The sequence below is a fragment of the Dendrobates tinctorius genome, unplaced genomic scaffold (assembly GCF_039654945.1).
Source record: "Dendrobates tinctorius isolate UK_male_01 unplaced genomic scaffold, ASM3965494v1 ptg000016l, whole genome shotgun sequence".
Classification (NCBI taxonomy): domain Eukaryota; kingdom Metazoa; phylum Chordata; class Amphibia; order Anura; family Dendrobatidae; genus Dendrobates; species Dendrobates tinctorius.
In genome coordinates, this window is record NW_027361684.1 from 13,037,725 (window position 1) to 13,065,386 (window position 27,662).

At 45.0% G+C, this 27,662-nt stretch overlaps 1 protein-coding gene across 4 annotated transcripts in view; it reads left to right on the forward strand.

Moving 5' to 3' along the window:
* MYO18A (myosin XVIIIA) overlaps nt 1-27,662 on the forward strand; it is a 410,894-nt gene that overhangs the window by 342,707 nt on the left and 40,525 nt on the right. For all 4 annotated transcript variants that reach the window (XM_073565477.1, XM_073565478.1, XM_073565479.1 and 1 more), the window contains 6 exons: nt 4,484-4,594; nt 5,832-5,936; nt 6,067-6,213; nt 16,525-16,638; nt 22,220-22,336; nt 24,801-24,884. In XM_073565477.1, the coding sequence (XP_073421578.1) occupies nt 4,484-4,594; nt 5,832-5,936; nt 6,067-6,213; nt 16,525-16,638; nt 22,220-22,336; nt 24,801-24,884 (678 nt within the window). The remainder of the gene's footprint in view (nt 1-4,483; nt 4,595-5,831; nt 5,937-6,066; nt 6,214-16,524; nt 16,639-22,219; nt 22,337-24,800; nt 24,885-27,662) is intronic.

The window sequence follows — 27,662 nt, forward strand, 5'->3', positions numbered from 1 at the left end:
GGATGGGTAGGTAGACCATAAGAAAGACGCTGTTTTTTGGCACACAAATAACTAGCAGATGCCTAAAAATGGCCAATATCTAGTGTTTACACTGTCTAAGGCTATGTTCACGCTTTGCGTTTTTGCTGCATTTTTTTCCCCACAAGAAGCACTCTTGGCAGTAAAGAATCTGCTTAAAAAAGCATTTTTTTTTGCTGCATTTTTATTGCTGTGTTTTATTGTCTCTTGTGCATGTTGATAAAGTTTAGTGGCCCAAAAAAGCATTAGTTATCTTCCTTAGGTTTTTGCACCAAAACAGCAGCAAAAACTGATACCTGCGGTTTTTGCTGCGTTTGTGTGTGCATGAGATTTCCGAAATCTCATAGACTTTGCTGGTGTTATAAAACGCAGCTTTAAAATTGCATAAAAGAACGCTGCAAATCGTAACGTGTGTACCTATCGTCAAAGCTATCAGTGGTGGATAAGTCAGGCACATCTTTTGTTAGGTTAATTTTTTGTGCCAAGATCGCTATTTAGGTCGCGCACTTTCTCTGCACACCTTCTCATTGAACACAACCCTTGCCGAGCAGGTCTAGAATGTGCTTGAAAACATAATTTGTACACAAAGCATGAAAGGCAAGGTTTTTGTTTTTTCTAGCACAAATTAGACCAAACCATGTTACCACAATATGCATGTCCGCAGCATCAATGCTGACTTATGGAGATGCTGTGGGATAGGCTTTAAGAAGTTCAGTTCCAGCGTTGTTCTGGAGCTCATTCACGTTGTAAAAGGGAGATTTTTCAAGAATAGAAATAAGTTTGCCAGAAATTTGCTCCCTAAAATTCCCTAAAGTTTCTTGGTGCTTATGTCTGCTCTGATAATGTCGCCATTGTTTTCCCTGATTATACATTTTGTCTATTGCGATCTTTTACATTGAGGCTTAAGCTTTCTTGTGTTTTGAAAGATCTGCTTTAGAAAAGCACCGGCGCGTGACTAACTACGATTCATAGGGATGTACAACATAACTCTCGATTCTCAGGATATCCGCACACGTTTTTCTTTTCATGACAGTAATTTTGGTTAAGACTCTCTGGACTATTGTGTGCTTGAAGGCGTAAACAGTTCCGGCTTACTGTGAGAGATGAGGGATTGAAATAAGGATTTAAATAGAGATATTGGAAAGGATTTTAATAGATCAGACACAGTGCAGAACTCTAAGCATTTGTGCAATGTCATCTCGACCCGAACAATGGAAGAGCAAAGTATATTTATCAGCCTTTATCAGGACGCTTTCATACATTTATGCTTTATATACAGTAACATGCCTTTAATCAGACTTCAGTAGGACCAAAAAGGTGCTGGATTATGAGATATAGTCCTAGATAAGGCTCTATAACTCGCTTGCAAAAGCTGAGGATGTTCAGGAGAAAAGCCAAACTTTCCTTTTAATTTCCTTATCGTGAAACGGACATCTGCGTTTTTGGGAGTGGGAGGGGATGCCTTCACTGTTCAATAATTAAAATATTACCCAATTAATTCCTTGGCGAGAAATTTGTACTTTTAGTCATATGAAAATTAGACTGCAAGTGCACTTAGTGTAGCAAATGCACTTTCAGTCCATGGCCCCTCTTTAGTGTTGTCATATAATATCACAGGCAACAGGTTCTGTATCCCCTGACCATAAAGCAGCCAGGGGTAATGCCGGGCGGGGAGAACTAATGGACTGCAAGTGCACTTGTAACTCCCAGTGCACTTGCAGTCTAATTTACTGATGGATAAAAGTATGGATTGCTCTGCAATGAAGCAACTGTTCTGGATGATCTTGGCATTATTTTAATTGTTAAACAATGATCTATTTATCACCCCTAAAATACCACTGATAGATTTTTAGATACTTTTCGTTTTTTGCTTCCATTACATTTTTGTGCTGGCTACAGATGTATTGTTAGATTTTATGGTTAATTGGATATATATCCATTGCTCTTGCTGTTCCCAGAGCGAGGCAGTACAGGAAGGAGCTCAGATTCCCAGCCGTTCATTCACTGTTAGAAAAATAGTAATAAAAATATCTACAACCGGTAAGATTTCATGTCCTTGTTCATCCGCTGCTCTGCCTCCTTCCTGGCCTGCTTCTGGCCATTACCTATATATCTTCCTGTTGGTAGCTGTAAAAGTTAAAGAAGTGCCATTAGCTGTCCTGACATCAGGGAGCGATTGCAGAGTCAGCGACTGGGCCAGAGAGATGAATGGTCATCAGGAGACTTGTCTGGCCTCTGTTCCTATATGTTCAGCACTTGGAGCTCTCTCTTCATTGCTTAGATTATCTTTTTTTGCAGAAAATGTAGCCTGAGTGCTGTGAGCAGGCATTTTCCCTGCACCTCGGTGGGGCAGTCACTCTACGTAAATGCCCTCTCGAGTGCGGTTTGCAGATCTGTTCCTCTCTATGTTGATGGATCTTCTCATGCTTGCAGAGTAAAGACTTCAGAAATTTCTCTGGTGTGCACTATTGACTAAAGTTTGTGCATTGACAGCGATCATCCCACATAATGGCACTCAGAGGGCCGAGGTTCTTGTTTGTCACTTTCTTGCATTACTTATACATGATCCTATACTGTGAGACTGAAACGGAGGACACAGAATAAGGGAAAGGAATATGCCACCAAATTGAGGATTTAACTCTTACTGATCAGTACTTCTAAAGATAAACTATCCATTTGTCTATGCAGTCTGAGAGTAGCAGAAGTCTCATTCGACTGCAAACACTCCATTTACCTGCAGGATATTCGTTGCCCGATTTCTTGCATGTTCTCTGGATGGTCTGTTCCATCAGTATTCGTGCAGGTGCAGACAACCGTTTTCGCTCAATCCGAGAAAATTGATCCAATTATGCTAATCACATACTGTTCAGAGTTTGATCCAATTGAGACAAAAAATATGTCTCCACCTTCTCCATGCAGTCAGTCTGTGACCATCAGACCGCACTCGGATGTGATCCGTATGCGGTTACGATTTTTTTCACAGACCCATAGACTTGAATGGGTGAGTGCCATCCAACTCTCGGATGCAAATCGTATCGTGCATTCTGAAATATTTTTATTTTTTTTTTGTCCCCATCATACAACTCGGTCCGAGGAAAAAATTGGACTTGTGCACAGCCACATGAAATAACATGGGCTATCTGTCAGCACCACGGATAGCACCCATCAGATGTATATGGTTGTCTGCGACTGCCCTTAGAACGATGAAGGTCCCACTCTCGTCACCACAGGCTGATTTAAGGGGTATTGAAGCTCCATACATTGTCTAGTGTCCATGATTGGTTCTGCACCTCTTCTGTTGAATGGAAGAGCTGAGCAGTGCCATTTATGGCTGCTGTGCAGTGTACGGCGCTGCACCACTTCTGCTGCTCCATGGCGCCTTCAATAAGCTCCTACGGATGGTTCATCTGTGTTAAAGTACTGAAAAATTGCTAAACGATCGCTGATGTGCTTTTATTTTTATTTTTTTACAGTGCTTGAGAATCCGTGCTGTTTATACTCTTTTGTGCTATGAGCTTTTAATACCTGCTGTTAACCCTTTAATGTCACCATTTCTGGACTTCTGTGCTCAAAGGGATTTTGTCCCTGGTGACATGAGCTGGCCGGCAAACCGCTATGTCATCATCCCTGGGAAGCTACAGCGGACCCAGGAAAGCTGAGCGAATGTGTTTTCCGGGTATCTTGGGCCTGCTCAAATAAAATGTTCGAGTTCCCGCGGCTGCATGTCCCACGGCTGTTAGATTGCTGCAACACGTGAGGATTGTCTAACAAACGGGCAATCCCCCCTTGTGATGCAACTGTCTAACAGCCGCGAGACATGAGGCTGCGGGAACTCTGACATATGACTCGAGTACGCCGAAGACGTTCACTCATCACTATTAATAAGCCTTCTGCTTAGGCACACTGAATAATTTTATTTGTATTCCATCAACACAAAAGAAAAAAATTCTCCTGCACTAAATAAGAACACAAACAGCCACAACAGTGGAAAAAAGTTATGGCTACTGAAATACATAAAGGCAAAATTGGAAAAATCTAGCTATTCCTTAGGGCTCAGGCCTTTGTGGATTGCACTTGCAAAGGTAGTGGTTGCACTTGCAAAGGTAGTGACGAGGTGTCCTGATGTCTTCTGTTGGCATGCTGAGCTTAGAAAATAGTGGTTTCATTATTTTAACCTGAAAACCAGGCCACTGCTAGCCATGTGCTGAGTCCATTATTGCAGCTCCCCCAGTTCACTTTGACACTCTCTTTAAAAGGATGAAGACAGAATATTGCAGGCTGCGCCAGTTACATTTTCCATAACGTTCACACATTACAGTACGGCCGTTTACAAGTGGTTGAAATGGCTCGTTGTGCAGGAGTAAGCACAGAACAGATAGCTATCACATAGCTCAGATGTAAGCAGCACACTAGGGGTAAAAGGTATTTGATGATTTTAAAATTGTTTTATTTCCCCCCCTTTTAGTCAAAATTACGCCTGGAGATGGAGATGGAAAGGCTCCGGCAGTCACACTCCAAAGAACTTGAGAATAAAGATGAAGAAGTGGAGGAGATTCGACAGTCATGTCAGAAAAAGGTGACGCCGTCGGGCTGGTTGGGAGGGTAGATTGGACCAAATGGATTTAAGTAGGAATACGAAAGAGCTTCTGTCATTCCATCAGGGCACAAGAACTTCTTAAAGGGGATCATTCTCTTAAAGGTCTATTCCCATAATCTCTCTTCTGGCGTGCGCCGCTCCCTCACCCACCTGACTTTTTTTTTGGTGGGTGGACATGCTCTCCTGCTTTAGGGTACCGTTACACTTGGCGATGCACCAGCGATCCCGACAACGATATGATCTAGTAGGGATCGCTGGTGCGTCGCTACTTTGTCGCTAGTGAGATGTCAAACAGTCAGATCTCCCCAGCGACGCAGCAAAGATACAGAACGATACGACGGTCGTTGGGACCCTGTCTCTCAGATCTGTAATATTGAGGTCGTTCGCCGTTGTCTCTGTCAAACACAGCGATGCATGCATGCTGGCCAGCGGGACACCAGCAATCAAAAAATGGCCCAGGACATCCGAGCACGATCAGCGACATCGCAGCAGGGGCCTGATCGCCGCTATGTGTCACACGTAGCGAGATCGCTCTTGCGTCACAAAATCGGTGACACAACAGCGATCTCGCTATGTGAGACGGGGGCTTTAGTCACCATTCTGGCCTAGTTCCTGCCACTAGTGGGGTAGAGGTCCACTGCATTGTAGACCTTCTCTTAGCTACTATGTATACCCAGGAACCATTCTATAGGAATCAGTGCGCTTATAGAGATGTGGCCAGGATTAGGAGCTAATGGTCATTGGTCAAGCGCACATACCTACCAAGAGATGTGCACGATCGTAAGGAAATGTGAGGGTGTCCTATTCTAGTGTAAAGGATACGTGCATGGTATGATGCCTGCCGATCACACACAAATGCGGGGTTGTGAATTCTCCGGTGCCACTCGCCTCCAATGCAGTACTCTTTTTAATTGATGCTTTGTGGCCTCATTTTAAGAAGTTTCTGTCCAGAGAGGTTTTAAATTAGTGTATTGCTAATGAATGAAACTGCAGACGAAAGTTATTGTATCACAGTGATAGTTTACCTATAACATATAGCGCCACTCGTGTCCATAGGCCATGTCTGGTACTGCAGCTCAGCCCTATTGTAATCTTATTTAGTGAGAATCTGCTACTCGTCTGCTCATTGCTGAAGTCGCCTGAATGTGTTGCCATTTTCAATGTCGTGTAATTGAAGACTGTGCTTTTAACACCCGTCCTCTTTCCATCTGAATAGCTGAAGCAGATGGAAGTTCAATTAGAAGAGGAGTACGAGGATAAACAGAAGGTCCTGAGAGAGAAGAGAGACCTAGAAAGCAGATTAAATTCTGTTAGCGAACAGGTATGTTTAAAAATAAAAAAAAGGTCAGTGTGATCAGCCGTGCGTGCTGCCTGCCTGGAGCTGGAAGCACTTTGTAGCAGGCCGGCACCCGGCTTCAGGACCATGATTCACACTGTTACATTGGCTCTAGGTCGGTCAGCGCGACTTTGAAACCGAGAAACGTCTACGAAAGGACCTGAAGAGAACAAAAGCTCTCCTTGCCGATGCACAGATCATGCTGGACCACCTGAAGAACAATGCTCCAAGCAAACGAGAGATTGCACAGCTGAGGAGCCAGGTACTTGGCGCTCGATTGTTATATTTTATCACTAGTTCAGGGCCCGTCAGTTGGATTGTTATTTCTTACAGTCTTTTTTTTATATATTTTTCTTTTGCAATGTACTGAATAATTAACTCTGTATTTTTATTAATTTTACTCTCTTGTATAGCACCATTATATTTCACATCGCTTTACAGACATTATCATCACTGTCCCCATTGGTGCTCACAATCTAGAATCTCTTTCAGTATGTCTTTAAAGTGTTGGAGGATACCAGAGGAAACCCACACAAACTCTTAGAGATGTTGTGCTTGGTGGGATTTTAACCCAGGACCCCAGCGCTGCAAAGTAACAGGGCTAACCACTGTGCTGCCTACTGTGCCCTTTACGCCAGCACTTCTCAATCTATGAGGCACAGATAGGGTGATAGTCTTTCAGAAGTCATCATATGATGTACAGGACTTTATCAACTCATTGGACTCCTCTTAAGCTTGTTTTAATGTTCTGTTGGGGTCAGAAGACACATTATATGATCATTTTCAAAATGGTTGCCTTTCTATGACAAGACATCATATTTAGGCCCCGGTAGAAAAGTTTTGAGAAGTCTTTTATTGTAGTATTGAGAATGTGTTGTGTTATTTCCTTGGTGCTTGTGTAGCTCCAACATGTCCAGCAGATGGTCATCGTTCACATCAGTCCCAGTCACTAATGGAGCTTACAAATTTTAGTTCTCTTTTTCCTCTCCTACCACCCACACAAAGGTCAGTTTAACCCCTTCACTCCCTGAACTTTTTTCGATTTTTCGTTTTTCGCTCCCCTTCTTTCCAGAGCAATAACTTTTTTATTTTTCTGTCAATATGGCCATGTGAGGGCTTATTTTTTGCGGGACGAGTTGTACTTTTAAACGACACCATTGGTTTTATTACCATGTCGTGTACTTGAAAACGGGAAAAAAATTCCAATTGCGGTGAAATTGCAAAAAAAGTGCAATCCCACACTTGTTTTTTGCTTGGCTTTTTTGCTAGGTTCACTAGATGCTAAATCTAACCTGCCATTATGATTCTCCAGGTCATTACGAGTTTATAGACACCAAACATGTTGTCTAGGTTCTCTTTTATCTAAGTGGTGAAAAAAAATTTCAAAGCTTGCTTAAAAAAAAAACAGGATTTTTTGGGTTGCTTACCGTAAAATCTGTTTCTCGGAGCCTTCGTTGGGGGACACAGAGACCATGGGTGTATGCTGCTGCCACTAGGAGGCTGACACTATGCACAAAAAAAGGTTAGCTCCTCCTCCGCAGTGTACACCCCACCGACTGGCAGGAAGTTCGTCAGTTAGTGAGAAAGCAGTAGGAGAAGTAACAGAATAGATTGAAAACAGAACAAACAACTCAACTGTAACAAACCGACAAACATAAGAACAGGAGTTGTAGAACATGGGATGGTGCTGTGTCCCCCAATGAAGGCTCCGAGAAACAGATTTTACGGTAAGCAACCCAAAAAATCCTGTTTTCTCGTTCGCCTTATTGGGGGACACAGAGACCATGGGACGTCCCAAAGCAGTCCCTGGGGTGGGAAACAAACTTCCATCAGGCCAGTGGACTCGCCACCGCAGCCTGCAGAATCCTTCTACCTAGGCTGGCGTCCGCCGAAGCGTAGGTGTGGACCCTGTAGAATTTCACAAAGGTGTGAACCGATGACCACGTTGCAGCCTTGCAAAGCTGCAGCGCGGAAGCTCTGTGGCGCACCGCCCAGGAGGCACCCACCGCCCGGGTAGAGTGCGCTCTGATCCCTGGAGGGGCCACTCGATGCTTGACCCGGTATGCCTCCAAAATTGCCGATCTGATCCGGCGCGTAATAGTGGCCTTTGAGGCTGGGTGATGAACAGAGAGTCTGACTTCCGCAAGGAAGTCGTCCGGGCTAGATAGACTCTCAATGCCCTGACTAGGTCCAGCTTGTTCAAAGACCGCTCCCGAGGGTGAGCTGGGCTCAGGCAGAAGGATGGCAGAACAATGTCCTCATTGAGGTGAAACGAAGATAACACCTTCGGAAGAAAAGAGGGCGGAGGCCGCAGAACTACCTTGTCCTGATGAAGGACCAAAAAAGGAGAGCGGCAAGAAAGTACCGCTAATTCCGACACGCGCCGGATGGAGGTAATGGCCACCAGAAAGGCCACTTTCCAAGAAAGGAGGGAAAGGGAAACGTCCCTGAGAGGTTCAAAAGGAGGACCCTGCAGAACCTGAAGAACCAAATTAAGATCCCAAGGATCCACGGGAGCTCGGTACGGAGGAACCGTGTGAGCCACACCCTGGAGGAAGGTTTTGACCTGGGGCCAGGAGGCCAGCGTTTTCTGAAATAAAATGGACAGTGCCGAAACTTGACCCTTCAAGGAACTGAGAGCAAGCCCCGCATCCAGCCCTGCCTGAAGAAACGCCAGAATAGAAGGGAGCGAAAAAACCAAGGGCGCGATGTCATTGGCCTCACACCAGGAGAAATAGGCTTTCCAAGTACGGTAATAGATCTTCGAAGAAGGCGGCTTTCTGGCGCGGATCATGGTATGAATTACCCGATCAGAGAATCCTGCCCGTCTCAAAACCTTGGTCTCAACAGCCACGCCGTTAAATTGAGCGACCGAGAATTGGGGTGGCAAATCGGGCCTTGAGACAGCAGATATGCCCGTCGGGAAGCTTCCAGGGGGCGTCCGCGAGAAGGTTGACAATGTCTGCGAATCAAGACCTTCTGGGCCAATTCGGGGCGATGAGGATGACTGGAAACCCCTCTGCTTTGATTTTCTTCAACAACTTGGGAAGAAGAGGCAGAGGAGGGAACAGGTAGGGGAGCACGAACTGTGACCAAGGGACGGCCAGAGCGTCGGCGCCCACTGCCAGAGGGTCCCGAGACCTGGACACGAATTGTGGGACTTTCCTGTTGAGGCGAGATGCCATGAGGTCTACATCCGGGGTTCCCCACCGATGGCAGAGCAGATGAAACACCTCCGGATGTAGGGACCATTCCCCTGCCGCGAGACCCTCGCGGCTGAGGAAATCGGCGGCCCAGTTGTCTACGCCGGGAATGTGAACCGCGGAAATCGTTGGAACAAAGGTCTCTGCCCATTGAAGAATTCTGGACACTTCCGCCAGGGCTGAGACACTCCGTGTCCCCCCTTGGCTGTTGATATACGCCACCGCTGTGGCATTGTCTGTCTGAATCCTGACAGGCAGGCCCTTGAGGCGCCTTTCCCAGTGGACGAGAGCTAGATGGATTGCCCGTATCTCTAGGACATTGATCTGCAGAGCTGATTCCTGAGTCGACCATCGACCCTGAACTGTGTGATTGCGGAACACTGCACCCCAGCCGATGAGGCTGGCGTCCGTAGTGACAATCTGCCAGTGAACGGGAAGAAAAGACCGCCCCAAGAGAATGAGGGGAGACGTCAACCACCAGTTGAGAGACTGCCTGATCCGGCAGGAAAGGCGAACCGGACGATCCAGAGACAGAGCCGACCTGTTCCACCTGGACAAAATGGCCTGCTGGAGTGGCCTGGCGTGAAATTGGGCAAAGGGAACTGCCTCTATCGCCGCCACCATCTTCCCCAGGACCCTCGTGGCTGTCCTGAGGGATGGAAATCGTGTGATCTGTAATGATCGCACGCCCTGCTGCAGGGAAAGAATCTTGTCTTGTGGGAGAAATACCCTTGACCGACGAGTGTCGAACAGAAGGCCCAGAAACACAAGGCGTTGAGTAGGGACCAGACAGGACTTATCCCGGTTGACGATCCACCCAAAACTGGGCAGGGTGTCTAGAACGATCGCCACACTTAGGCGGGCCTGTTGAAAGGAGGGGGCCTTGATCAGGATATCGTCGAGGTACGGAAAAAGAACGAGACCTCTGAACCTCAACAAGGCCATCAACGCCGCCATAATCTTCGTGAAGACTCTGGGAGCGGTGGCGAGCCCGAAAGGAAGCGCGACGAACTGGTAATGTTCGTGAAGAATCGCAAACCGCAGGAACTTCTGATGTCCGGGAAATATGGGCACATGTAGATAGGCATCTTGGATGTCTATGGAACCCATGATTTCCTGCTCCTCCATGGAAGCAATTACCGAGCGAACTGACTCCATCCGGAAGTGGCGAAGGCGAACTCTCTTGTTGAGTAACTTGAGATCCAAGATGGGTCGAACTGTCCCGTCCTTTTTCGGCACCACATACAGGTTTGAATAAAACCCTGTGAAGCGTTCCGATTCGGGAACGGGCACAATCACCCCGGAACTGATGAGAGGCGATGGCCGAACCGAACCCCGGGACCAAGGCCGGATCCCTCGGCGGACGGGATTGTAAGAAATGATCCCGTGGAAGAGAAATGAACTCTATTTTGTATCCTGTTGATACAACCTCTCTGACCCAAGCGTCCTCTACTGAGGCGAGCCAGACGTCGCTGAAGAAGAGAAGTCGACCTCCCAATTGGAAGGGACCCACGGGAGACCGATGGTAGTCATGCGGACGTAGACCGTCCAGATCTAGATCTGGACGGTCTTCCCTGGGAAGAGTGGGACCGCCAGGACGGAGTGGGCCTGAAGGAAACCTTTTTTCTTTCCTGACGTGCCTGTGGCCTTTGCTGGTTGGAAGTGTTTTCCGCCGTATTGAAACGGCGGAAAGTCCGAAAGGGACGAAACTGACGCCTTGGAGGAGGTCTGCGAGGCTTGGAGGGGAGAAGAGAACTCGTACCTCCTGTAGCGTCCTTAATAATCTGATCCAATTGTGATCCGAAGAGACGCACTCCCTGATAAGGCAGATTGGTCAGAGACTTTTTAGAGGACAAGTCCGCCTGCCAGGCCTTGAGCCAAATTGTACGTCGGATTGCCACGATGTTACTTGACGCCTGAACTGCGCAAGATGCGGCATCCAAGGAGGCAGAAAGCAGGTAATCCCCCGCATGGGAAATCTGATTGGCGAGATCGGCCAAATGCTCTGGTCGTGCCTTATCCAGAATGCCCTGCCGAAGGTCATCTGCCCAAGTGGATATGGCCTTTGCTGCCCAAGAAGAAACAAAGACTGGACATACCGCTGCTGATGCCGCTTCGAAGGCAGATTTTGCTAGGGATTCTATGATCCTATCATTAGAATCTTTTAGCGACGCCACACCTGACAGCGGAAGGACCGTATTATTAGAAAGTCTGGACACGGAAGGGTCCACCGAGGGAGAAGCGGCCCAGTTGTCCGTGAGCTCTTTAGCAAACGGGTACAGCACGCCGAGACGCTTTCCTCTTTGAAAGCGTCTGGTCGGATCTTCTCTCTCCTTTGTAAAAATCTTTCCAAACTCAGAATGGAAGGGAAACACCCTGGATGGTGTTTCCGCCCGTCTGGACGAAACCTCCTGATCTGAGGATTTCGCAGGGGCGTCAGCGATGTCAAAGGTATGGTGAATCGCGGCAATGATGTTTTGCACCGTAACCTTCATGTTCGCATCCTGGTCTGAATCCAGCTCTAAGACCCCTTCCGATTCCGAAAGCGCTTCGCCTGACTCGGGGGAGGAGGCCCAAGAGGGAGACTGCTGGGGACTATGGGGTGAGGTAGGACGAGGGGAGGACTCCGCCTGGAGGTCCTGCCTGGGCCTCTTGCGACTGCGGCTGGCTGGATCAGATGGGACGTCCTGAGACGTGCTGGGTCCCGCCGAAGCTCCCAAGGGCAACTTGTCCAGAACGGCTACTAGGGACTGAGACACCTTGGTGAGGTCTGCCACTGACTGTGATTGAGAGGAGGCCCAACCCGGCATGGGGGGCTCACTCGCCCCTGGGCCTATGGATGGCTCCTGAGCGGCGTCGGGCTGGACGCAGAGCGGGTACGATCAGACTTAGCGTTGGACATAGTGAAAAGAGAGGCAGTGCCGGCCGGTTGGGGGACAGAAGGCAGAGAAGGGTGTCAGTCTGCAGGTGCAGAGCTACTCACGGTCCGGTATCCCCAAGGGCGACGCTCTCTGATCTGGCTGCAGGATGAGGCCAGGCCAATCCGGCTGAAAAAAGGCCCAGCGACCGAAATCCGGCAGGGAATGAGGTCCGGCTGGCAGGCTGAGAAGATGGCGACCACCAGGGAAAGGGCGCGCTGCCAGAGGGAGAAGGGCGGAGCTCGCCGCAGAGATCCCCTTAGCACCGCCCGCTGTCCAATAGCAGGCTGGTGTGAGGCAAGGGGGCTGGGAAGGCCTAGGACGGGCGGGAGAGAAGCCCGCTTAGAAGCAAGGGGCAGGGGGCGTGGCCGCGACGCAGCGGTAGGCCCGAGATGAAGCCGGGGCCTAAATTAATAGCGCCGGCCGCCTGTCAGCAGGCCCCCCGGGCCGCGTCCCTGCTTCCCACAGCCCGACCCCTGTAGAACAAGGCCAGAAAGAACAGGGGCCTTCATGGATGCGGCGACCGTGGGGAGAAGCGGGCGCGCAGGCCCTACCGTGGTCCCCTGGCGACCGCCTTAGGATGAAAATGCCGGGGGACCGCATACTCACCCAGGCCGGGGGCCACAATAAAGGTACCTGAGAATCCCACGCTGTCTGTCGTCTTTATGGAATCCACGCCTCGTCCAACCGTCAGGCACTGGTAGGCGAGATGGTGGGAGGCGGGGGGCAAGGACCGTCCGTATAGCTGGCACGCACCTGTGCGGGGCTCCTGGTCCTGCCGCGGAGACCTATGAGGATACGGGGTGGCAGTACACGCCGTACTCATAGTCTCTTTGTGGGAGTACGGATGTGACTGTTCACTCCGTATCCCTCCGAAACCTGTAAAGGAACGACGCACGACGAGGTAGATAGGGGTCTAATAAAAGACCCGTGTCCACCTCCTACTGACACTAAGCTAAACTGAGGAACTTCCTGCCGGTCGGTGGGGTGTACACTGCGGAGGAGGAGCTAACCTTTTTTTGTGCATAGTGTCAGCCTCCTAGTGGCAGCAGCATACACCCATGGTCTCTGTGTCCCCCAATAAGGCGAACGAGAAAACAAAATTGCGCAATTTTCTATGACCCGTAGCGTCTCCATTTTTCATGATCTGGAGTCGGGTGAGGGCTTAGACGTTTTCAATAATACCACTTTTGGCAAATATGATCTTTTGATCGCTCGTTATTGGATTTTAATGCAATGTCGCGGCGACCAAAAAAATCGTAATTCTGGCGTTTTGAATTTTTTTCTCACTACGCCGTTTAGCGATCGGGTTAATGCTTTTTTTTTTATTGATAGATCGGGCGATTCTGAACACGGCGACACCTAATATGTGTATGTGGGATTTTTTTTGTTTGTTTTATTTTGATTGGGACGAAAGGGGGGTGATTTGAACTTTTAGGTTTTTTTTTATTTTTAAACATTTTTTTTTTTTTTTTTTTACTTTTGGCATGCTTCAATAGCCTCCATAGGAGGCTTGAAGCATGCACAACCCGATCGGCTCTGCTACATATGGGTGATGAGCAGATTTACTGCTGTGCTTTCCATCTGCCTGGAACAACCATACAGGTCTCTGAGACCTGTGGTTGTCCAGGCAACGTGACACCGACCCCCTATCACGTAACGGAGGGTGGTGATGAGCTCATTTCCGGCCCGGCGACCGAAAATGCTATTTAAATGCCCGCTGTCAGCTTTGACAGCAGGATTTAACTAATTAATAGGCGCTGGCAGACGGCGATTCCGCTCACGCCTATTGCATTGCAGGCACATGTCAGCTGTTCATAACAGCTGACATGTCGCGGCTTTGAGGTGGGCTCACCGCCGGCGCCCACCTCAAAGCGGGGATCCTTACCGATGATGTACTATTCCGTCATCGGTAAGGAAGGGGTTAATACATTTCAAATTAACCAGTCCACCATGCTGCCCACGGCTTATCACCAGCTACATTCAAGAATGGGAAGCCCCTCTATCCCCCCTATCCTCCTCCAGTTATAGTAAATGTCTTCTTCAGTTGTCATTTTGGTTTTCACTGAACTTTCCCTGACTCCTGAATAACAAATCTGCCAGGCTTGGAAACAATATGGAAAGGAGAATGCATTCTCCTTGGGTCACACAAACACGTTTGCGGGCAGTATGTTGTCCGTGTGTGCAGCAGCCTGCGTATAATCACATCATGCTGGCCAAGTATCCACATTGTCAGTGCACGTGAGCAATAGTACAGATTATGGCGCCCGTCCTCTGTGTGGATGAGAGCACAGAGCAGCACACAGACCCAGTTATGACTAATCTGAGAATACCGACGATTGTGTGAACGTGGTCTTATTGTGTAATTAATGGACTTTCTGGATTCAGGGAAAGCAGTGGGATCATTAAAGAGGTTGTTCACTACTGTATCATTGATGACCTATTCTTAAGTAGGTCATCAATGTCTGATTAGCTGGAGTCCAACACCTGGCACCGCTGCCGATCAGCTGTTATCGGTGTCAGTGGCCACCAACTGGAAATACTTGCAGAGCTGGCAATCTTCTGGTAGTGGCTGAGGTTTGTTCAAATCCATAAGACGTGGATGTGTAGTATCCTGCGGCGGCCACTATAGAAGACTGCCAGCTCCACAAGTGAGTATTTCCAGCCGCTGACACCGACAATAGCTGTTCGGCGGGGGTGCCGAGTGACTGACCCCCGCCGATCAGACATTGATGACCTATCATACGGTTAGATCACCAATGAAAAAGTAGTTGACAGCCTCTTTATTGACATCTGTATTGGTTGTCACTTAGTTTATCTTTACATGAGGAATCTAAGAAACTTAACTTACTGTAACTTATGAAACTTTTATAGAAGAGGGCAAGTCAAGGAGGAAAAATAAGCCCTCCCTGAACCTGTGTCTGTGTGCATGTACTGTAGTGTGTTAATATACTCATCTACCACCATCTTCTCCATGATCCAGTGCCGTTCCGCTCCTCTTCTCACAGACATCACCATTTTTTAGACTTACCGGGTCACACTGTGCTCTGCGTGAGACAGAAAATGGCTTTGACATGGTAAGTGTATGGAGTGTTAGAACGAGGCATCATAGGCTTCCAGTGTAAAAGAGATCTAGGATTCACCCATAGTGACCTGAAAAGCAGTGACATCACTTGAGAAGAGGAGCGGTGCAGCACTGGGTACTGGATAAGACAGTGGTAGGTGAGTGTATTAATGCAGTGACAATACAGTACAAGCACTATGTAGGAAATTCAGGTAGAACATGGTTAAATGCTAGCATTGGAGCTCCTGATGACGTATATACGCTTGCTATGATTACAGCCAAGCCCTGTGTTCATTTTGTGGTCGGTCAGCTAGGGAAGCTGATCAGTCTGTGTGTTGGAACTGGGAGTAGCTCAGCCATTTCTGAGTAACTAGTGAATGTGAGTACAGAGCCTAAAGGAGGACCTGAATCGCAGTCTGGGTTGAGACCCTGTTATTGCTTTGCCGTCATTGAAAAAGGACTGATTGTTGTGACGTGTGTTGGCAAAAGACTGTGTTTCATTTAAAGAACTTTGGAAGCTTATGGAGTTCATTGTTTGGACACAAGAATCCGGAGACGGTGTAAACTTTAATGCCAACTGGGAGCGTGACTCCCTACAACATAAAAAACAGATTTCGAGGAAAAGAAAAATTTCATAGGAGGCATTTTTTCTTTTAAAGACTTTATGCCCTGTTTAATAAGTAACTATTATATTCTTGTAGAAGAATGTGTTCCACAACATTTGCCAACGTTTCTGAAAAACAATAATAAGGAAAAAGAATTGAGTGCTTAATAGAAAAATCTAGCATGGTTCCTGTGACAGCGCCTTGATAAGTGTTACAGCCTCCGAGCTTTCGTCTGTGCCCAAGTCTACTCTGAAGGGGTAAAACAATTATCAGAAAGCTGTGAGAAATCCCCAAGAGGCCGCTTCATAATGTGAAGCAGATTGGTGCCCGGGTTCCTGCTCCGTGTTGCTGGTCCCGGTGTTTCTTCTCGCTCCTAGTTTTGCCAGACCATAAATTCACTCTTTTCTGCAATGTTATTTACTTCTGGGGAAATATTTTACCGTCTCTGACACACTCTGCTGTAAATCTGCCTCCAAGTATCTGCTATCATACAAGTCTGACAGCCTGTATACATGCAAGCGCAAAATATGTTTTCCAGGAGTTCCATAGAATTGGAGTAAACTGCCCCATTAAAATGCTTTTGTGCATCTCCTCCAGGCTGGCACAGGGCTGATCTGAATGTATAATCGCATTTCCTTACATATGTTTTATGCCGGCGCTGTAGCTCTTTCTCTTCTTCCCTTACTATCTATGTAGTTCAGGCCGTAAATCAGATCCCCACGAAATATTGATAGCCCAAGTCTTTGTCGAACAGTCTTATTGAATTCTGCGTTTTAATCACAGCTGGAAGAATCTGAATTTACTTGCGCAGCTGCAGTAAAGAGTCGAAAATCCATGGAGGTTGAAATGGAGGATCTTCATCTTCAAATCGATGATATTTCCAAAGCGAAGACAGCGGTAAGGTTTATTTCTTTCTAGAATGTTCTTTACCTAGAGCCAACATATCCTGCGGCGATGTACAGAGAATGCACTCCTATTGATCCCTGTCTCCCTGGGCTTCAGAATGTAATTTCCCTATCTCAAGCATGCACACATACTCTGGGGCCACATTCATTGGAAGCCAATTAATTTCACCTAAACCACAAACTTGGTCTAAGTTGACCCTCTGGCCCCAGCGCTGCGGTGCTGACTACTATCCGTTGTTCTAAAATGTGACTTATTTTGTGTACTCTTCTGCATTTCTATCTTTCTCATTAATCTTTGTGCCCTTACCAGGGACTGAGCCACTAACTGAAATGCTGGCTTCTATATCTTAAAGTGATTGTATCATAATAAAAGGGCAAAAGTTGCCAAGGGTTCGCAAAAACAAGCTACCTTGCAATTTACTTGTCTTTGGGCCCCTTAAGGATGCAGACAATTTTCATTTTTACGCTTCTCTTCTCCTTTCCTCCAAGAACCAAAAATTCCGAGTGTGGTGAAATAAAAAAAAAAAAAAAAAAAAAGCAATTCTTCCACGTGTTTTTTTTTTTTGGTGTTTCTTTTGTTTTTTACGGCATTCATTTTGCCGTAAAATTTATTCTGAAACCTAATTAGAATGATTATACAAATATCAAAATTGCATAGACTTTTTTTCATATTCAAGTCATAAAAGAAAAATGTTGGAAGTTTTAAAAAAAAATATATATATTTTTCCTGGTCTGTGTTGCCGTATTACAAACCCGTAACATAACTATTTTTTAATCAATTGAACTGTGTGGACGTGTTTTTTTTTTTTTTTTTTTTTTTTGCGTGGTCAGCTGACTGTTTTATTGAGCAGTTTGTGATTTTGATCTATTTTTTTTTTTTTATTATAATAAATGCGGAGTGGTGACCGAAAAACCACGATGGTTATTATTAGGTTATTCCTGATTTCTTTATTCCAGAGCGCACCGCTCCCCTTGTCTCTTGGCTTCCTCGTTGCAATGGCTGGTGCCCTCCTGAACATTGACATCTCGGACTAGCAGCGTGGTCGCGCCACTCCAAACTGTGCACTCTTGTGCTACAAGCAGAGGCATCTTTTGCCTCTGCAGCATCAGTGGAGCAGAGGAGCAATGAAGCTGGCTGCAACAAGCAATCTGGGCAGCGCTTGCAAGCGCCAATCATTGCTCCTAGCTGAGAACATCTAGCTGCAGGTAACCTGGTCACCGAGCAGGGAATTATAGAAATAAAAGCCCTATGTGAACAGACAGAATTTTCTATAAAGAGTAAATTGCAAGGTTGATTGTTTTTAGAAGCACTCTGCAATTTTGCCCATTTAACAAGGTGAGTCCACCCCTTTTATTTGTACCAAAAGCTAAAGCATGCCTATAAATTAGTCTCACTTTATTTCACTACTTTTAGGTCATAAGGTGTCACACTTGTGTTTTCAGATATTGTTTTCAGTCTGTACTGTCTCTATGGTGTGTCCCTTATTTATGGTCTGAATTATCCAAAGCTTTATATTGCCCGATATGCTTCTCTATCAACTCATTTAAAGGGACTCCGTCACCAGATTTATGTTGTGTAATCCAAGAGCAGAATGATTAGGAGCAGAGACCCTTATTCCCGCAATGGTCTGATGCTGTCATTTGATACAATTACTTTTCTGCCGATCTAGCAGTGCTCAGGATGCTGAGTTGTGTATACCCACACCACCGATTGGCAGATTTTTTTTTGTTTACAATGTACATTGATAAAAAGCTGCTAATCAGTAGTGGGGGTGGGATTACACAGAGCAGTTGACTTGGAGGCACGAGACACCTAGTCCTGTAGTGATAATTTCCTGCTGATAAAACACTGATTTTATTGTAACAGCGACACACAACCTAGTAAGTCAAACATCACTGTAATCTGGGTCTCTGACCCTACATCATGCTGCTCTGAGATTGCAAAGCTAAAACCTGCTGACAGATTCCCTTTCAGAGACCTATCTTTAGGAACTAAACCATCTACTTTATTTTCTAGTACGAGGAACAGACGTTTCCCTTCACAGGAGCAGTTTCCAGCTCCTTGCTTTGGGCTTGATTTAATTGCACAGAAATATAGTTTTTCATATCTAAGGGCAGTGAAAATCTGGTTTGTTAATATTTTGTCCTTGGTTATAAGAGCCGATTCTTGTTTTGGAGGTTATATTTGTCCTGATGTCGTATAACATTGCCCTACAGAGTATATGCTAAAGACCTTCAAATGTCTCTATATAGAAACCTGCTAGTAATGTAATTGGTTCTCATGATCCCGGTTTTGTAGCCTAATATAATAACACAATCTGCATTGTGACCGTCACAGCTGCATTGAGGCCTGAATAAAGTTTTGTCCTCGGTTAACCTCTCTGCTGCTGGATCCATTTGCTGGGTTTGCCGTTCTCACCATGTGGAAATGATACGGGGGCAGGCAGCCTTGGAATGACATTTTCATTTAGACTAAGTTTAATAAATTTCTCTCCTAAGCTGTGTCCAGTTTCGCCCCCCAGTAATAATAAGATAGATGACAGCAAAGCCGGAGCCAGAGAAGTCGTTTTACTTTTGGAATGATGTGCTAATAGATTCATTAACTTTCTGAAGCCAGCATTATTCTCTTTATTAACAGCACTACCCCTCCCAAACCCAGCACCGTCGCTTTCTGCCTTCAGCTGCTCTGCCGCATAGCGCTGACATTATCTGAAATGTAGAATTCTAGAAAAATGGGTTTCCAAAGCGATAGTCTGAATTATAAATATCGCCATGCCAGTATTCATGTACCCCCCAGCAGATCATGGTTCACATGCCCTATCTTTCTTTAGATATGTCTAACAGGTGGGTTGTTCAATGAAGATAAGATCCTGCGAATAGGTGATAACTTACAGATTGTTGGGGGTCCGAATGTTGGGATCTGTGTTGATTGGCAGACCAGGGAGCATTTATTCGCATCAGAATGGTGCGCTGTTTTTTCCGGCAGCCCCGCAGAGAATGAATGGAGCAGTGGTCAAGCATGCGCACTACCGCTGCAGTCTAACGGGAGTTAATGTCCCTGGTCTGCCAATCAATGTGGATCCCAGAAGTCGGACCCCCACCAATCAATATGATATCCCCTATCCTGTAGAATGGTGATAATTTTGTCTTCACTAGAGAACCCCTTTGAGGGCTTCAGTGAGTACTTATGTGTATATATATATTTATATTTGTCCATTGTGGGTGACGGCAGGACTGCACCTGCTTGTTGCTTTGTCAGTTGGTAATTGAGCACAAACTGTGAGAAGTGGTTTGCTGCAGGACCAAAATAATTTTTTCCGTCGCCTCATTGGGAGACACAGGACCATGGGACTCTGTGTCCGATTTTGAGATGCCCCTTGACCTAGACTCAGCGGATTTCTTTAAAGTTGGGTTGCCGGCCTCAATGAGACTGTCCACCATCGCTTGTGAATCCGGTGAGTCTAGGTCAAGGTGCATCTCAAAATCGGAAGCCGAGTCCCACTGTCTTGTATGGCCCAATGAGTGGCTCGTAAAAAATAATTTTATGGTAAGTACACAAAAATCCCTGTTTTGTGATTTAATGTATGGTAATACGCTCACTAGAGAAAAAAAATATTCTTCTCATACCGCCCACTAGCACATGCCTAGAAGCTATTTTTGTCTTCCCCTAGATTAAAGGAATGCTTAACCTATTAGTAAAAAAAAAAAAAAGTTAACGGGAGAAAAACTTGCCCATGTTTTTTCAGTCTTCGGGATTATTTTTCAGCTTTCCTAAGGAAAACCGTCTTGCAAAGATATTGTAGATCACATAGGTGTGATGCCTTCCATTTTTGCCTAGCAGAAGATTAAGCGAGGAGTTTAGGTAAGGGATACGGACTTGATTCCACTCTTACTATTGCGGTTAGTGCAGTTGGATGGAGCTGCTTCTGCAGCCAGTTGTCCTACAGCCAGACAGAGGAGATATGGGGCTAATCTCTCAGGACGCATGTGGAAGAATTCATGCACTATAATTATGTGTTTGTCGTAGTTTTAAGATATAAAATAGGATGCGATCAAATAATATTATGAGACTAATGACTTTGATTGCTAGATTTATTCTTTACTTGGTTTGAAAACTTTCGGAATATATGAGCATGGTAATGAAAACCTAAGATCACCTTATTTTTAATAACGCATTGACAAACAGAGGAAATATAGCAAAAATGTGTCACTGGTGCTGGTTCACATAATAACATCCCACATCAGATAGCCTAATGCTTATCGTTCCCCTTTCAGCAGAGTGGGGCTGCAGGTCTCTGTCTCACTCTCTGTCCTTCTTACTTTGTAACTGAGGTGCAATTGTAGAGATTTCTGTGCAGTTACTGTAGCTCATAGAGAGTCAGAATATGGACCGTCCCATGGTTTTGGGCACTAATAGCAGCTACATGGCCTTTCTTTGTTGTACTTCCTTGCTTTCATATTGCGGACATTTCTAGTTAAAGGGATTATCCATGACTCTTTTTTTATTATTTTACTATGGGCCTTCGGAACTAACAGGCAGGTAGCTTCTACCTGCCTGCCTGATGTGCCCGGTGCCGTTTTCTACTGGTACACTCTAGTCACAGATTGCTCCTGCTGACGATTCAGCGGCTTCCTCTGACATCACGTCGATGGACAGGATGATGCTTTGTTGACAGGACGAGATATCTGATATCCTGCTGATGGGCAGCAGGGAGCCGGCTGTCAAACTTGAAGGAGCTGGCTGTCAATCAGCATGACATAGGCAGTCAATCAACAGAGCAGCCTGGAAGAAGAAGAGCTGTTCTGCTGACGTGCAGCAGCTGGATTGCTGGCAGGAGCGGTCAGTGACCCCCCTGTAATCCTTTATTTGACATGTACTTTACGTGGTGCCACTTTAAAACTTTTACAAAAGAACTCCATGTTTGTCCTTTGCAGGCATCATACCGCTTCTATGTTTCACACATTGCGGAAAATGCTTTCGTGCAAATTCAGGAGCTTTTGTTGGTATTTTCTTCCAATATGTGTCACTATTATTTCCTCCAATTACCTCTTATTAACACTGGCATTGCAGGGGGGGACCTGCGACAAGACCGCAACCCAAGATTATAGTTAAAACATGGGTAGGCTGTCACACCGAGGCCCTGTATGTGCATGAAGTGTGTAATCTATTTTCTTCCCTCAAGTCTGTGCACAATGGTGTGCTGCCTACTCTACAAAATGTATTAAATAACTTTTGAAATTTTCTTAGCTCTGATAGCGTTGTGCCTCTGCGCTTCTCATGTCAGAGAATTTTTTGGCGGTGGTTTTAGAGCACTTTTTTTCTTTCTTTAGCATGGTGGCAGTAGTGGATCACCACTAGTTATAATGATATATAATTATCCTATTAAATGTCATGCATTTCACATTATTGTTTCCTTATAATAAACTTTATCATGTAGCATTTCTTTCAATACCGGATAAGGGGATAAGATTAATGGAAACAATATAAGCCAAATGGCAAATGTAATTGTTTGGTGTTTCTAGCTCTCTAGCCTTTGCTCCGTGATAACCCATTCTGATTTCCTAATTGACAGCTGGAGGAGCAGGTCAGCCGCCTGCAGAGGGAGAAGAATGACTTACAGAGCAGAATGGAGGAGGACCAGGAGGATATGAATGAGCTGATGAAGAAGCATAAGGCAGCTGTGGCTCAGGTGACTCCTCAGCAGAAACTGATTTGTGTTATATTGATAAAATAAGTACAGTGTGCTAAAATAAAAATAAGTACACCCTTTGAATTAGTAGTATGTAGTAGCACCTTTAGCAGCAATAACTTGATACAATCGTTTTCTATATGGCTTTATTAGACTCTCATGTTGTTCTGAGACATTTTTGGCCAATTCTTTTTAACTTTAAGTTCCTTGAGGTTTGTGAGCATTCGTTTCTGCGCAGTTCTCTTAAGGTGCCAGCATTTACATCAGGTTTAGTTTTGAATTTGGATTGTCCATTGTGACACCTTCATTCTTTTCCTTTTTCACTTATTTTGATGGAGAATGGCTGCTGTTTTCGGTATCATTGTCCTGTCCTGTTTTTGAAAAAAAAACTTTTCACTTTTGGATTGCCCAGGTCATGTGGCTGCAAAATCAGCTCAAATTATCACCCCTTCGCCACCGTGTTTGATAGATGGCATGAGGTGCTGGTGCTGATATGCTCTGTTTGTTTTATTGCCGGGAACTATGGCCAAACATCACTTCTTTGGTCTCATCTGTACAAAGGCTGTGGTTTCAGTCGTGTGTTTGGTTTGTGTGTCACTTTGCAAACTAGTTGCGTTGTGTTTTTTAGGAAGAAGAATCTTCCAAGCAATCCATACTTGTTCAGTCTTTTGCTAATTGTATTGTTATGGACCTGAACTTTTAAAGTGCCATCTAAAGCCTTTAGAGTCTGAGCTGAAGTTCTTGATTTTTTTTTTTTTTTTTTTGTAGTTTCTCTGAGCATTCTGATCTTGGTAGTTAATGTGCCTTATCAGATTGATGGGCAGTAACGAGTGCTTTTTCAAGATCATTACTGATATGTTTCCACCTTGTCATTGTGTTAACTCGTGATTGAATTCTCCAGACTAGTGATTAGCGAACATGTTCAGATAACATCTTATTCGAGCTTGCTCGGGTTTTATCCAAGCATTTGGGAATTCTCGAATATTATTTTCAAGTCCCTGCGGCTGCATGATTTTCGGCTGTTAGACAGCCCGAGCACATGTGGGGATTGCCTGTTTCCTATATCCTATACAGGTATGTGGTAGGAAGAGTTCAGTTTCAGGAGCTGCTGGTAGTGTCCCAACTGAATAGCGCTCCGTCCGGTAGTGCTCACTCAGCTGCAAGCGGCTTTTGTGTTTCACACAAGGGTTGCAGGAAGGCCGTTCCTAGTGACGTCACTATGTTGCTATGGTTCAAAGCATAGGCAAGTAATCTCATGCATTTCGGAAATACAGTTTTTCCCTTTGAATTACGTTTCTACCCTGGCTATGGCTTATTATAAAAAAAAAAATCTCAATACTCTCCTTCCTCAGATCCACTGGCAAGTCGCCGCCACTGTTCAGTGTCTGGCATTGGCTGCGGCACTGACCTCACCTTGACTGCGCAGCAGACAGTGAGCTCAGCGACTCTGCCAGTGTAGACGAGTACCCCCTTCAAAACCACTGAGCTCACTGACTGGCTGCCACGCTGTTGACATGATGTCATCTCCGCCGCAGTCAATGCCAGACAACCGGGATCAGCGGCAGCGACTCACCGGTGGAGTCGGGGAAGGAGAGTACACCACGGTTTGTTTTATAACAAACAGCCAGTATGGAACCTTAATTGAAAGTGAAAAATTGCTTTCATTGGATGAGTGTGCTACTTAAAGGATAATATGGTGTTTACCTTAAAGCTCCTTATAAAGTGAGACACCTATTTACAAGGGAGCCAAGTATAGGAGAAGAAGCTGAGAATCTAGAAGTACGAGACGTGTGGCCCTTTTATAAAGTTATGCAGGCTCTATGTGGCAGGTCAACGCACTACTTGAGAGGAATTTTATTTGCACTTCTAAAATATAAATTCTGGCAAGTATTTAAGCAATAGTTAATAATATAAGTATATGGGGTAATAGAGTACAAGTTGGAGGGTTGTAATTAGCAATGCAGGGGTACTAGCCACATTAAGTTGTTTTTTTGTATGGCTCTGAGATCCTGCAATCTTTACATTAGCTGGGCACATTTAATCCTGTGACCACTTGCAACTATAATAAGATGTCTCTGCAGTGTGTCCCCGTGTTCATGGTGTTTGGATTCGCCAGCTGATGATATATGTGCCTTTTGCAGGGCTTGCCCTACAGCTCGGATTATTGCACATTGAGCTGAATGCCCTGCCTGTTTGAGCAGAAGACCATCAGCACGAAAATCTACTGCTTAGAAACATCTAGTTTAATTAAATGCACAACTTTATCAATAGATTAACTGCTTGTAATGTAAATAAAGCAAATTGATTTTTTTTGCAGCAGACCAGTTAGCTCGGCCTGAGAACCTTGGGACTTGGTGTGTTTGGGATAATTCCTACAAGCAGTGAATATTTCCTTGTCTTTTAGTGGGGCGCACATTCCCTTCTCAGTGAGCAACCTAACGAACCCTGTCGTTCTCTCCCATAGTCCTCCCGAGATTTGGCTCAGATCAATGACCTTCAGACGCAGGTTGAGGAAGCCCACAAGGAGAGACAAGAGATACAGGAGAAGGTAAGTTTGTGCCCTGCTAGTGTAATGATCAGCATAAAGATACTTATAGGAACCTTCCAAGGAAAACTCCACGTACAGGCTGTAATAGGATGATGCAAGCATTCACGCCATGAACTAGGCATGACTGTTTGGCATAGAGTGTTTAAGAAAATAAATTGTTGGATTGCGACTGGTCACTTTTAGCAAGACGATCAACCCTACCAATCGTTAAACTGCCCTAGAGGAGTACCGCCTTCATCTATTATGGCAGCCTTCATAGTGCTAGAACTGGTTGTAACCCATCATCCTTGATTGGCAATGTGGTCTAGTTATCTCCCTGTTCGTAAAATGGCAAAACTAAAAGCAGATTTACCAACAGGAGTCAAGGGTAGGTGAACAACCCCTTTACAGAACCATGGAGATAACCAGGAGCAATGCCATCCAGCCTTCCATAAAGGAATTGTAAGAAACCCACAAGCACATATATTGAGAAACCTCTCTATATCTAGGAATTTGAGTACATCTGTAAGCATTGTGGTATATACAGGTCTGGAGACTGAGGCTCACGCAGATTTTCCATCATGTTTTCCACTTGACCCAATTGCTGCTCATCTATTGATTTTGTATTGAAAAATTCTGTGGTTAAAGTTAATCAGCAAAGAGCAAAATCTATCGACTGTCTACATTTGATTTCTTTTCAATTTGTAAAGCTTTCTTCTTCCTTCCTTCCTGCATGATCATTAAGCATCATTTAATGTACACCACTAGACGCTGTGCAAGTCTCCTTCTGATGACTGTATACACGTTTTACAGGCTTAATAACCGTCCGCCCGAAGAGCGGGTTAATAATTTGATAAATCTTGAAACACGTAATTGCCTTGGGACTGGGGACCTTTTTTATCTTTTCACAAAGACTTTTATCTACTTTTTACCTTAATTGCCTCATAAGTTATAGCAGGATTGTACACACAGACAGAGGTCAGACTGCATCTGTATCACTGCGGTTATTATGCTTCCGCATGGAGAGCATGCAGAATGGCTGTAGCCATGCCTTGCCATGGGGAGGTCCATATGGACTTTCCTCTAATCACCACAGTGGGGCATGGACAATTTTTCACTATTCCATCCACTTGGGAACCCCCCCCCTTTTTTTTTAGCCAAAGTGGAGAACAATTTGCAGATCCTCCGATTAGAGAATCGTCTGATTGGCCCAAAGAATAGTTTTGTTTGATCTGTTACAATCAGGGCTGTGGAGTCGGAGTCGTGGAGTCGGAGTCGGTGCTCATTTTGGTGGAGTCGGAGTTGGAGTCGGTATAAAATGGAGCGACTCCGACTCCTAAAATATATAATAAATTGGGTACAGTAATTCAATGCAGGATGTGCTGAATATTTTTTCATAGGAGTTTGGGAAAGTTATGAAATGTCCTATAAATGGCTGTTCTATTACTGATCTAAGGCTACATTCACACACAGCGTTTTTCCTGTGTTTTTTGAGGATACGTTTTTCAGCTGCAAAAGCTGATCATCTTTTTAAAAAACCGCATCACCTGAAAGGTTTTTGAGCTCATAGATAATGTTTTCAATAGCAAAAGCAGATTAGAAATCTGCTCTATCTATCCATTTATCCATATCTGTCTATCCATATCGTATCTGTACCAAAAAGAATGAAAACCGGGTAGTACACCAATATATATTCTGTTCTATCTAAATGTCTTGATTATTGTATCATAGAAATGATTAAATGTCTGAGGTTCACATTGTACTACAATAAATTTTTCACTTAAATATAAGCAATATGTGTGGGAGTCTGAGTCGGAGTCGTGGAGTCGGAGTCGGAGTTGGAGTCGGTGTAAGGGAAATTGAGGAGTCGGAGTCGGAGTCGCAGGTTTGGCTTACCGACTCCACAGCCCTGGTTACAATATTCTGACAATCTGGGCTTGGACCAACACTGGGAAAGAGAATGGCCATCTTAAAACACAACCCATATTCGTGGGCAGCTTGGTTGCTTTTGGCACCGTATGGCTGTCATTGCAGGTGAATAAAAATCCTCTTACCAATTTTCCTCCTTCTTTAAGTAAACGTTCCATTGTCGGAGAGAGCTTAAAAGAAACAAGCGGCTGCATTAATTCATCTCCACCTGTCATTTCTCTTCGTATTTCAGCGGTAAGACTTGTGCTAGGTATCATTAGCCAATTAATGGCTGTGGCATATGTAACCTTGCAGCCAAATTGACCTGCTAATTGTTAGATTTGTGCAGTCAACAAGCTTTAGTTGACATTTAAAAGAAACGGAGAAGATGATTGAGAGAGATCACAGGAGCCGAATGAAATACTATTACTCCAATGCAAATTGTATCATTGACCTGTAAGTTTGAAATTAATGATGCATCATCTAATCTATGATAACTCATCCCTCAATTGTCAGGGTAAGCCTTACAGGGATCATTGGCAATAAGCCCAAAACATTGATCCTGCTTTTTTCTTTTTTTTTTTTTTTTTACTTAAGATAAATCTATATGTTAATATATTAAACCATGCATCATTAATTTAAAGAATGTTGTGGTCATTGCATCCATATCTTCAGTGCTCTAAGCTGAGCCAAGGGGAAAATTATGCGGTTGGGGGGAAAAAGAAACTATTCACAGAGAAGGTAAATTAATGCTTGTGCTTTCAGGTGATAAGTTGTCACAGGCCTAGATATGTTTTGCATAGCTCATTACTGCTTGCATCACTCCAGTGTTGCATTATCAAAAATTAAAGCTTTTGGGTTACTTCTCCTTGGAGCTTCTCTCAAAGATAT